Source organism: Pithys albifrons, chromosome 19, assembly GCF_047495875.1.
Source record: "Pithys albifrons albifrons isolate INPA30051 chromosome 19, PitAlb_v1, whole genome shotgun sequence".
NCBI lineage: Eukaryota > Metazoa > Chordata > Aves > Passeriformes > Thamnophilidae > Pithys > Pithys albifrons.
In genome coordinates this window covers 10,289,281-10,300,563 of record NC_092476.1, presented here as the reverse complement: position 1 = coordinate 10,300,563, position 11,283 = coordinate 10,289,281, and the positions used below count along the sequence as shown (strand labels likewise).

Sequence of the window (11,283 nt, the reverse complement as noted above, 5' to 3'; positions counted from 1 at the left end):
CATATTTAATATTTTTCACCATTAAAAAGGCACGAAACGATGTTTCATTTCGTCCTGTCCCTAATTCATTTCCATCTCCCATCTCCGGAGCGTCTGCTGGCAGCGGGCGGGTGGGGGGACTGCCGGGGGTTTCAGAGCTGTGTTGGGCTGGCAGGGAGGGGCATCCACTGTCCTGGAAAAGGCAAATGAGGAGAAGGTGGCCACCAATGTCCATGAAAAGGCAGCGGGACCCCTGAGCCTGGGCAAAAGGGTTTGAGTTTGGAGAGAGAATAAATAAAAAGCGTTTGAGTTGGAGAGAGAGTGAACGATCCCTCGGCACCGGGAAGCAGAGCGGGATGTGATGTGGGGACCCCCAGGACCCCCAGGAGCAGGGCTGGGGGCCATCACCTGCCCCTTTGGGTGCAGCCTGTGGAGCAGAACTGCCCATGGGTGCCCAGACAGGCTTCGGGTGCAAACTGGGAGCCTCCCAATGGGAGACCTCCTTGCCCCGGTTCATCAGGAGCAAAGGGACGAGAGGGATGACAGGACAGCCGTGCTGTTCCCAACAGATTTTGGCGCACAAGGGAGAAGGTGCTTCTTCCAAAAAGGAGAGTCTGCAGAGGGGCTGCGCTTGCTCGGGAGGTGCCCCGAGGCCACCGGTGCCGGTGGATGCTCAGGGATGCGCTGCAAGTGCAGACGGAGCTGAAGGCAGGGAGTCAGGGCAGGAACAACCTCCAGCTGCTCTTACCGTAACAGAAAAAATCAGATTTTTCAAGGGAAATAAAAACATTTAAAAAGGTTCAGCTGCCTATAAAATGCACATAAAGTGCAGCCTGAACTGTGAGTTCTCTGGCAGCAATGTCGGATCGGAGTGACGTGCTGGGAACATCTCCCAGCTGTTGGAAGGTACTTCAGCTGGGAACACAACGTGGGGTTTGTAGCTCTGCAACGCCTTTTGAGGCGAAAAGTCAATCGATAACAACCATTTCCCCGGCGGCAGAGTGGAAACGCTACAGCACCACAGCTGTGCCCGCAGCAGCCGCGGTGTGTGTCCCGCTGGGCAGGCGGGGGGCGCGGGGAGGCTGCGGGGGGCGCGGAGGGGCTGCGGAGGGCGCGGGGAGGCTGCGGAGGGCGCGGTGAGGCTGCGGGGGGGCTGCGGGGGGCGCGGGGAGGCTGCGGGGGGCGCGGGGAGGCTGCGGGGGGCACGGGCACATCTCCCCAGATCGCCCCGCTGGTCCTGCCGGCCGGTGCTGAGGCAGCCCCGCACACACGACCGGCGCAGCCCCGCACCCGTCCCCGAGCAGCGTCCCGGGGGCGGCACCGACTCGCCGTGTCCCGATCTCTCTCTCTCCTTGTCACCCTCTCCCGGCCCTCGCTGCTTCCCTTCCCGGCTCCCCCGACTCATCCAGCGGGGAGCGGCTGCAAACCACGCGCTGTGCTGGCGCTTCCCTCGCCCAAGGACGGGCGCGGCCGCAGCCCCGACCCCGCTCAGCCCCGCAGCACCTCCTGCCCGCGGCGGGGCGAGGGGAGTGAAGCGCAGAGCGGGAAAATCAAGGTTATCCTTGGGAAAAACAAAGGATCCCAATCAATGGCCGTGCTGCTGTTTGATGGTATCTCCTTCCCCGGGCTGTTTCCATCCCCGCCCGGCCTCGGTGCAGAATTGGGTCAGGACGGAGCGATGCGGGAGCTGCTCCACCCTCGCTGTGTTTACACCAAATAAACCCCCCGTGCCGCGGGCTGGCCCTTGCCTTAAAAGTCAGGGCAGGGGACGGGGACAAAAGGGGACCCGGCAGCGGGGACCGGACGGGGGACATGCTGCAGGTGGGGCTCAGCCTGCCCCGCTCCCCCGGGGGGGCGGCCGGCGGCTTCCCCAGGGCCGAGCCGGCCGGGGCCGAGGACTCGGGCACCGGGCGAGGTGAGTGCGCAGAGCAGGGACAGGGGCTGGAGCAGAGCCACAATTCCTGCCCCAGCCCCCCCGGCTTGTCCCGGGGTGGGCAGAGCCGGAGCCACCGGCCAGCCCCGGGGCCGGCTGGGCTCGGGTTGATGCTCCTCAGTGCTCCGGGCAGGGCAGCATCCTCGGGATGCGGCCGGCCGAGAGGACAAGGTGAATTTGGGGACCGCGGGGTGCAAACAGCTCCCGCTTCAGCCCCACTGTTGTTTCAGCCTGGGCTCCATGGCCAAGAGCGTGATTGTGTTCGGGGTCGGGGCTGTCCCCAGAGCAGCGAGTCAGGACGAGCAGCCACCGGAGCAAACTGCTGCTCGTTCCCCGAACCAGCACCGACCCCGACCTGCTGGTCCTCCTGACCTCGAGCAGGGGCCGAACTGAGCTGGAGACAACGAGCCAGAGCCCGACCCAGCCCGGGCGGCAGGACCCTCTCGATGTGCCACCACGTGCTGTCCCCCCGTGTCCCTTTGGGGCCAAAGCAGAGGTTTGGCTCGGTGCGAATCCATCCTTGACTTCCCAGGCAACTGAGCACACCCGAGATAAATACACCCGAGAATTAATGTGTGTGCTAATTGGCTTTATCCCTGCCAATTAATCACTGCCCAGCAGAGCTCACCCACGCAGGGCAGGGTTTGGAGCCGAGCCGAGCTCTCCTGCAGCCCCGGGGAAATGCCGCTCCCGTCTCTCTAGGAGGAGCTCAGGCTCTGCTCCTCGCAGCGCAGGGCTGGCGGTGCCCGAGCCCTGTCACGGTGCTGTGTGCGGGAGCCTCCCCCGAGGGTCCTCGGGGGACCTTCTGTCTTCTTCTCAGGCGCTCGCCAGTCCCGGCGTGCGGGCCCCAGGCGGGGTCTCTCCAGGTGTGTGGTGGCACACGGGAAAGAGGGACCCTCTGCACCCCTCAGAGCAGCCCCGCGGCCCCGGCGAGCCCCTCGCGCTGTGGCACCTTCTCCTCCCACCACCTTCTCTGTGGCACCCGAGCGGCCGGAGGGGTCGGGAGGCTTTGGCAGGAGGCAGCAAACACCCGAGGGCAGCTTTGCCCTCTCTGCCTGGGCTCGGAGCAGGCTCGCCCTGGGCTGCCAGACCCAGACTGGACCTTCCTGCCCCGCGCTGTCCTTGGAAGAGGACACGATGCCAATGGTCCCTCTCAGCCTCAGCATCACTTGTGCCCCTGCTGCCCCTGAGGTCCCTTCTTGCCCCTGCAGAGCTGGGCTGGGACCGAGCTGCTTCTTCTCCTTGGTGATGTGACATGTCCCATGATCATCCCTGTGGGACAGGAACTGTGTCCCTCCTCTCTGCACCTCCCTCATGGCAGGTCATAGGATGGGAAGTCGGGAGACTTTTGAGGGGTACAAAGCCCCTCATGGTGGGAGAAGCATCCCTGACACCCAGCTGGGACCTGGCCCTGCTCCTCACCAGGGTCCTGAGCCGATGGGAGCAGGAGAGGGCACAGCAAGGAGTTCCAGCCAGGCAAAGCCTGGAAACCTCCCCTTTGCAGGAGAGAATAAAGAAACACAGGACGTGGCTGTCGCACATCAAAGCGCCCTCAGCCAGGGTGAAATGCTGGGGTGGTGGAGAGTGTTGAATAAAAGGTGTTTGTCCTGCAGAGGCGTTTGGCTCATCTCCAGTCACCATCGTGATCACACCCGAGGCTGACACCTGGGACAGCGACGCCTCCTCCTGTCCGGGCTGTGGCCAGTTCGTGGACTGGGACAGGATGCCGGAGCAGCAGCCGGCACAGATCCCCCCGGACATCCTGAGCAAGCCCCCGAAGGAGCTGAAGAAGCTGGCGAGGGAAGGCTGCTGGGCCACGAGCCACGCCCTCAGGGCTCGGCTCTACCACCAGCTCATCCAGCAGGTGTCCTGCCGGCTCGTCACCCCCGACGCTCTCGTCTACAGGGACGTGGCGAGCCGGCTCTTCGGGAAGCCCAGTGGGAGCTGCCACCCTTTGCCAGAGTTCCTGGAAGGATGCCCCATGCCCACGTACTGCCTCAACCTGGAAGGGGTCGCTGCCTTGAAGAAGATCCTCATCTGTGTCGGCAACCTCTTCCCAGACATAACCTACAGCCCAATCCTCCCCTCCCTGGTGGCTCTGCTGCTGCACTACAGCGAGGACGAAGCTCAGTGCTTCGAGAGCATCTCTCGCCTCATCGCCAGCAACGCTCCCCACACCAGCTACATTGACCAGTCCTTCCTGGCCCACCAGGCCTCCTGCATGACTTTTGGGGACCTGGCCAACAAGCACTGCCCAGCAGCTCACAAACTCATAGCCAATGCCTCTGAGAACGTCTTTGAGGTCTACTCAGAATGGTTATCGTGGCTCTTCCACGACCTGCCCTTCGATTACGCCGTCCGTGTCTTGGACGTCTTCCTGCTGGAGGGGCAGAAGGTTCTGTACCGCATTGCCCTGGCCCTGCTCAAGCAGTACAGGCTCTCGGTGACCTCCCCCGAGCCGGAGGGGACTGACATCAAGGCAGACCTGCAGGCTTTCATGCAGAACATTGGCGAGCACGTGACTGTCAACAAACTCCTGGAGAGAGCCTTTGGCATCCGGCTGTTCTCCCGCAAGGAAATCTGGCTGCTCCAGATGGCCAACAGGAAGGCGTTAATGGAGAGGGGCATAACCATGGTGCAGAGCAGGTAAGGGGAGCTCTCTGTCTGCCAGCTCGTGGGGCTGAGCAGACAAAATGTGAGTCACTGTGGAGACACACACGGGGGCAGCTTCAGGTACCCCCCACAGCTCTGGCTGTGCTGGGGCCTCCCAGCCCCTCGGGGGACCCTGGTGGGAGACACAGCACAGCCAGAGCTGGTGCTGTTGGCAGAAAGCTCATGGTGCAAACAGCATGGCCAAACCTGGTGCAGGGGGGCTGCGCCCCAAAAAGCAGACAGGCCCCACAGCTTGGCATGATGTCCATCCCCCTTGTGCAGGCATTCCTTCCACCTGGCCATGGACATGCAGAACTTCAGCTCCAGCATCGTCACGGCCCAGGAGATGCGCATCGTCTGGTCCTGGATCCCCGAGCGCTTCTCCCTCTTCCCCCCACTGCTGCTCTTCTCCACCTCCCAGGACGGCTGCAGCCTGCAGAGGTAAAGCAGCCCCTGCCCGTCGGGTCCTGCAGGTCGGGCACGTGGGCTGAAAACTGGGCAGGGGTTGGTGGTGTAGAAAGAGCACCACAGAGTGTCCCCAGGGCACATCTCAGGCCTGCTGGGGATGGTCCTGGGCTCAGTTCAAGACCCTGAGTGTGATCTGGGCCAGTGCTGACTTAGGGGAGAGAGCTGAGGCTTGGTCAGATGGTGAGCAGCAACCTGGCACCCCACGGGGAGCACAGAGCCCTGCAGTGCAGGGCACAGCCCGTGTGCCACACCATGCTGGGCATGCTGTGAGCAGCCAGGTCCAGCCAGCACACCATCCCCAGGGCTGCAGCTCCCTCCAGGGATGGAACCAGGGGCTGCTGGGCACTGCAGTCAGTGTTGGGGCTCAAAACAGGCAGGAAACCCAAACCTGTTCTCTGCAGGAGCACCTGACACTGAGAGGTGCCGAGCTCAGGGCAGGATGTGGGAACATCCTGAGAGGAGAAAGACACCAAATACAAGTTAAAAGAGCCCAGGTGTCAAGGCCCAAGCCCAGAATTGCAATGGCAAGATGGTGTGAGTGCTGGAGAGAGCCCAGTGCCCAGTGACACCTGGCTGTGGAGCACAGGGTGCGTGGGAAGCTGGGACATCCCCACATCATTCCATGCTGGGGCATTTCTGTCCCGGGATGCAGCTCAGGATTGAACGGGAGGGGCACCGGGATGTTCAGGACTGGGTCCCACCCACACCTCCCCCGCTCTCAGGGCAGTGTTTAAAGGTGGGTGTGAAGGGCACCTCAGTCAGCACCTCGAGCTCCCCCAGCCCCTGAGAGGTGAGTGGATGTCCCAGGGCAGTGGTGCAGGCCCCTGGGAAGCACAGCCTGCACCTTTCCAAGGCAGCACAGGGTGCAGAGCCTGGATTCTGAAACACATCTAGATTAAACATGAACTTGTTGTGTAAACTCCCTCCCTAAATAACTGCCCCAGCCTGGTGTCTGAGGGAGGGTGGAGGTAGTTTGGATTTGTCTTAACTTCATCAAGCAAAGATGCTGAGTTGGGAAGTCCCATAAACCAACTCCCTCTGCTCTGCACAAACACTGGAGCTGATCAAGCTTCGTGACTGAGTTTCTGCCATGTCCTTCCATGAGCTCCCTGGAGCCAGCACAGAAGAGCCACCACCACCCTCCTCTCTCCTTCCCAGCCCCGTGCTGGCTGCATGCTGGGCTCTGCTCCTGGGCCTGAGAGCCCCTGACCCTTGTCCTTCTCTGCAGGTTCTACACGTGCTGTGAAGGCTCCGAACCGACCGTGCTGCTCATCAAAACCACCGAGGGGGAGGTCAGTGTTTCCCAGGCAGAGCTGGGGAAGGGGACAGGGATGTTGACCCCACTGGCAATTCTTGGAGCAGCCACAGGTCTGTGTGGTCCCTCTCCTGCCCTGCCCCAGGGTCTGTCCCAGCTCCCAGGAGAGAGCAAACTGCACCTCCAGCCACCAAGACACACCTCAGCTGGGGGATGCTGTGGGGAAACAGGAGCAGTTGGTGAGAGGAAGGGGGGCCACGAGTGATACCCTTTCACTGCAAATACCAAGTCATGAATCCTTGCTGAGCAGCCTTTCCTGAAGTCAGCAGATGCTTTGTCTGAGCCAGGACTTGCTTTCCAAGCACTAAATGCAAGGTTCTCTCACTGATTGCACGAGCAGCTACACAAGGGAAATGGGGGAGAAACAAGGAGAGTTTCTACTGAAAGTCATGAAATAACTGTAAAACTCGTGAGCCAGGGCTCATAAATCCATATTTTCTCTCTCCACTCTCATCCAACAGTAGGGGCAAGTTCTGTGAATTGTTCAGGCCTCCCAAAGATTTACTGACCTACCAGTGCTGATGTCTCAAGCCTGACACCTCAGCATGGTGTGGAGACAAACACCTGCCACCCCAGGGCCCTGTGCAGGGACCTGTAAAACTTGGTTTCCTACATATTTGAGCTCATTTTATTCCTTGGCTGTGCCAAGGATAGGCTTGAGTTCCCAGCCCTTGGTAGGTCCCCTCCAGTCATGGTCAGGTCAAGGACATCCACACCAGGGTCAGCCTGAGGCACAGAAGCCAAGTGGACTCATGTCCAGAGCACCAGTGACTGTCTGCAGGACTCAGCTGGCACTGCAGAATTTGGCTCTCCAATTGCCCTGGGGGCTGGGCAGAGCCCCTGCCCTGCTGAGCCTACGGGCCATGGCTGGTGCTCCTGGGCTGGCTCCAGTCCTGGCCCATCCCCTGCTCATCTCTGTGCTCTCTCCAAAGGTGTGTGGGGCGTTTCTCTCCTCTGACTGGAGTGAAAGGAAAAAGAGTGGGGCAACATCAGCTTTTTTTGGGACAGGAGAGTGCTTTGTGTTCACTGTAAGTCATGGTTTGTTTCTGGGTTTGTCCCTTAATTACTGTTTCCTTGACCCCTCTGACAGGTCAGGTCACTTTGCCCCTGAGCTGCTTCCTCCCGTCCCCAGCACTGCCCTGAGCTCCGGCAGGAATTGCTGTGCTGGATCAGAGCAAAGGGAGAACCAACTCCTGCCCTGGGGGCTCTCAGAGGCCCTCCTGGGATGGAGCAGGGCAGGTTTCTGCCCAGTTTGCTTGGGGAAGCAACTGGATGGGGCATTCCCAAATCAGCCCCAGCATCCCTGAAGAAGGAACAGGCTCAGTTGGACCAAGAGATCCCAGGGGCAAAGTCCAGCATCCATCTGATATCCCACTGGCATCCATCCAGCATCCACCTGTCCGTGCAGGCAGTGCAGGTTTGCCCATCTCTGGCAGCATCTGGCAAAGACAGAACCAGTTCCTCAGCCACAGCCACCTCCAGGGCAGCCCTGGCACTACCAGGATGCCCTGTCCCTTCCCTGCCCCAGGCCCAGAGCTGGCACACAGCATTTAATCTGAGCAACCTGATCTGGCTGGAGATGTCCCTGCTCATTGCAGGGGGACCAGCTGGTCCTTAGAGGTCCCTCCAGCCTGAGCTATTCCATGATTGTGTGGTTTGTCCCCTGCCCCCCCGGCCAGGCAGCACCACCCTCTCTCCCCGCAGTGCCAGGTGACCCGGGGGACAGGGCTCTCTCCCCACGTGTGTCCCGTTCGCAGGTGCGCCCCGAGCCCGAGCGGTTCGAGTGGGTGCTCATCAAGCAGCCCGAGCTGGCCAAGGCTGTGCCGCGCTCCCGGCAGCGCTCGCCGTCCCCGTGTCCCGAATCCCTGCCCGGCTCCTCCGGCTCCAGCCGCCTCACGGTGCCCACGCCGCACAGGAAGGGCCGTCTGTCCCCATTCCTGGCCATCAGGCACTTCCTTCTGCCTTCCAAAACAGCCTCCATGTTCATGTCCGGCTCGCGGGACGGGATCGTTATCGGTAATTACCCATCGGGGCACCCGAGGGTGGGCACCCTTTGGCTGGAAAGGGCCCTGCTCCAGGTTAGACCTGAGCTGCTTCCAGAGGGCAAAGACCTCCTGGTGTAGGATGGCAGTTTAGAGGCAGGGCAGATGAAGGCAGCGCCCTCTTCCTCACATTGGCAGGACAGTGCCAAGCCACACGAGGGTCGGGTGCTCCTTCCCAGAGCCCCCGAGGGTGCCCAAAGCTCCCGGCGAGGTTTGTACCCCTGGGGCTGGTGTGTCCTGTCCCAGCCCTTCCTTCTGGGTGGGATGGAGGTCACATGGGTGGGAATCAGCCCGAGGAAGGGCTGGGCACGGTGACCGGAGCAGACACGAGGGTCAGGCTTGGGCTGGGGGTGGGATCTTTGTGCCCCAGCACTGCTGGGCAGGGTCCGGCAGAGGACCCGCTGTGAGTCAGAAATCCCTGCGGCACTGCCAGCCTGTGCCTCCCTCCCAGCGCTGGGGGCAGGGGCAGGGCAAGCCAAGGCACAGAGAGCCGAGAGGTGGGAGCCATCCCCAGACCTCCCGGGCCGGGCTGGTGCCGCCCGGGCGCGAGGTGGGAGCGCAGTCCTGACCCGGCGCTCGCTCTTGCAGGTGGAGGGGGAGGCCAAGCCCTGTCCCTCGATGCCAACCTGCTCTGGGGGCACACGGAGCACTGCGAGACCTTCGACAACCCCCCGCTCTGCCAGGAGGACTTCAAGGTGCAGCTCTTGGAAGTGTGGGGCTTTCAGAACACGTAGGTCCCGTGGGGGACAGAGCCCCCTGTGTGCCACCCACGGAGACAGGGACCCCTCCCCGTGCTGGGCACCCCCAGCCAGCCTGGGGCCGTCTCTGCTGGCAGCTCTGCTCTCCATCCTCCCCTCCACCATCAGCCCTCCCGGTGCTGTGGGGAGAGGGCAAAGCAGTGCCAGGAACGGGACCACGGGCACTGCCTTTGGGGACATTCAAGGTCCCCTCCTGCAGTTCAGACCCAGCCTGCTCCACCCAGTCTGGCCCAGTTTAGGATGCTGAAGGGGAGGGCAGCCAGTCTGGTGTTCCTCACACCTCCCTGGCCTGTTTCAGCTTGGGGCTCAACAGCAAACCAGTGGCACCACAGCATGGGCAGGCTTTGTAGGAATTGAGCCCAGACAAACACCAGCACTGAGGTCCAAAGCTTTAGACTTCAGAGATATCCAGGGAAGAGGAGGATGTTAGACACAGCCCTCCCATGTCTGACCTTCACCCCACAGAGCCCAAATGAAAGAACTGCAGAATTACTCTTTTCCTTCATGTCAAAAGCTCTGCCAGGGTGTCCTCAGTACTTTTTCCTTTCTATGATCATGTACTGGACTTTTTCTGGATGAAAGTTTCCCAAGGAAGTCCCTCTCCCTTCCCAGAAGGCTGTTTCATCTCTTCCCCCAGAGATGAGAGATCTTAGAGCCCCTTCCAGTCCCTAAAGGGCCTCCAAGAGAGCTGGAGGAAGACTTTGGACAGGGATCTGGAGTGAGAGAGTAAGGGCTTCAAACTGACAGAGTTCGATGCAGGGCTAGATGGGATATTAGAAAGAGATTCTTCCCTGGGAGGGTGGGCAGGCCCTGGCACAGGTTGCCCAGAGAAGCTGTGGCTACCCCATCCCTGGAAGTGTCCAAGGCCAGGTTAGATGGGGCTTGGAGCAACCTGGGCTGGTGGGAGATGTCCCTGCCCATGGCAGGGGGTGGAATGAAATGAGCCTTAAGGTTCTTTCCAAGCCAAACCATTCTGGGATTCTGTGATGTCCTTGTAAAGGTCTAGCAGGCACATCTCAAGCATTCCAAGACCAGAGGCTGGGGTTGTGTTGTGCAGGCTGTGGAGTCTCCAGTGAAGTGGCAGAGCCTGTCAGTCCCTTTGAGGCTGCACGTGCCACGTGCCCACAGTGCCACCGGCCAGAGCCATCTGCCACAGTGGGTGTCAGTGCTCACAGCATTCCCTGCCTGTGCTCTGCTCAGCCTTTGTTGTGCCTGAAAGAGCCTCTGCAGTCCTTTCTCCTTGTACCTTATTCCATTACTAAATAAAGTTCAAAACTCTTGGAGAATTAAAAGAAACCCACACAAAACCGCAGTGGAGCTGAGATGTGTGATGGGGTCCAGAGAGATCTTTGCCTGTGTCGTGCTGTGACTTTCCTGCAGTGGGTCAGCAGCCCAACCCCACACACCACATTCCTATGGCACCCCAGCCCCTCAATCTTCAGCCCTACAGCACTGCAGCCCCTCACTCTGCAGCCCCATGGAAGCCAAATGGTCCCAACTCCTCATCCTGCAGCCCCACAGCCTCACAACCCCTCACAACCCCTCAGCCCTCATCCCCATGGCACCCAAGCCCCTCACCCTGTGTCCCTACAGCACCCCAGCCCCTCACCTCAGGTTCCCACAGCACCCCAGCCCCTCATCCCATAGCCCCATTGCACACCAATCCCTCTCCCTATTGCCCCATGGCACTCCAACTCATCCCCTCATGTTCCCACAGCACCCCAGGCCCTTAACCTGCAGTCCTGTGGCACCCCAGCCCCTCACCCTCCAGTCCCATGGCACTCAGCCCCTCAGTCCCATTGTCCCATGGCACTCCAGCCCCTCACCCTATTGCCCCATGGCACCCCAGCCCCTCACCCTGCAGTCCTGTGGCACTCAGCCCCTCATCCCACAGCCCCATTGCCCCATGGCACCCCAGCCTCTCACCCTATTGCCCCATGGCACCCCAGTCCCTCACCCTATTGCCCTGTGGCAGCCCAACTCCTCACCCTGCAGTCCCATGGCACTCAGCCCCTCATCCCTCAGCCCCATTGCCCCATGCCACCCCAGCCTCTCACCCTGCAGTCCTGTGGCACCCCAGCCCCTCATCCCTCAGCCCCATTGCCCCATGGCACCCCAGCCTCTCACCCTGCAGTC

The 11,283-nt window shown here is 61.1% G+C and overlaps 1 protein-coding gene across 1 annotated transcript; it reads left to right on the top strand.

Annotated features, from left to right (window-relative positions):
• Nucleotides 1-1,772: 1,772 nt before the first annotated feature.
• LOC139680886 (TBC1 domain family member 24-like) lies at nucleotides 1,773-10,464 on the top strand. The gene is made up of 7 exons (XM_071573878.1): nucleotides 1,773-1,894; nucleotides 3,526-4,558; nucleotides 4,847-5,005; nucleotides 6,261-6,324; nucleotides 7,280-7,375; nucleotides 8,105-8,363; nucleotides 8,978-10,464. The coding sequence occupies exons 1-7, from the start codon at nucleotides 1,792-1,794 to the stop codon at nucleotides 9,121-9,123; spliced, it is 1,860 nt and encodes a 619-aa protein (XP_071429979.1). The 5' UTR covers nucleotides 1,773-1,791; the 3' UTR covers nucleotides 9,124-10,464.
• Nucleotides 10,465-11,283: the final 819 nt, after the last annotated feature.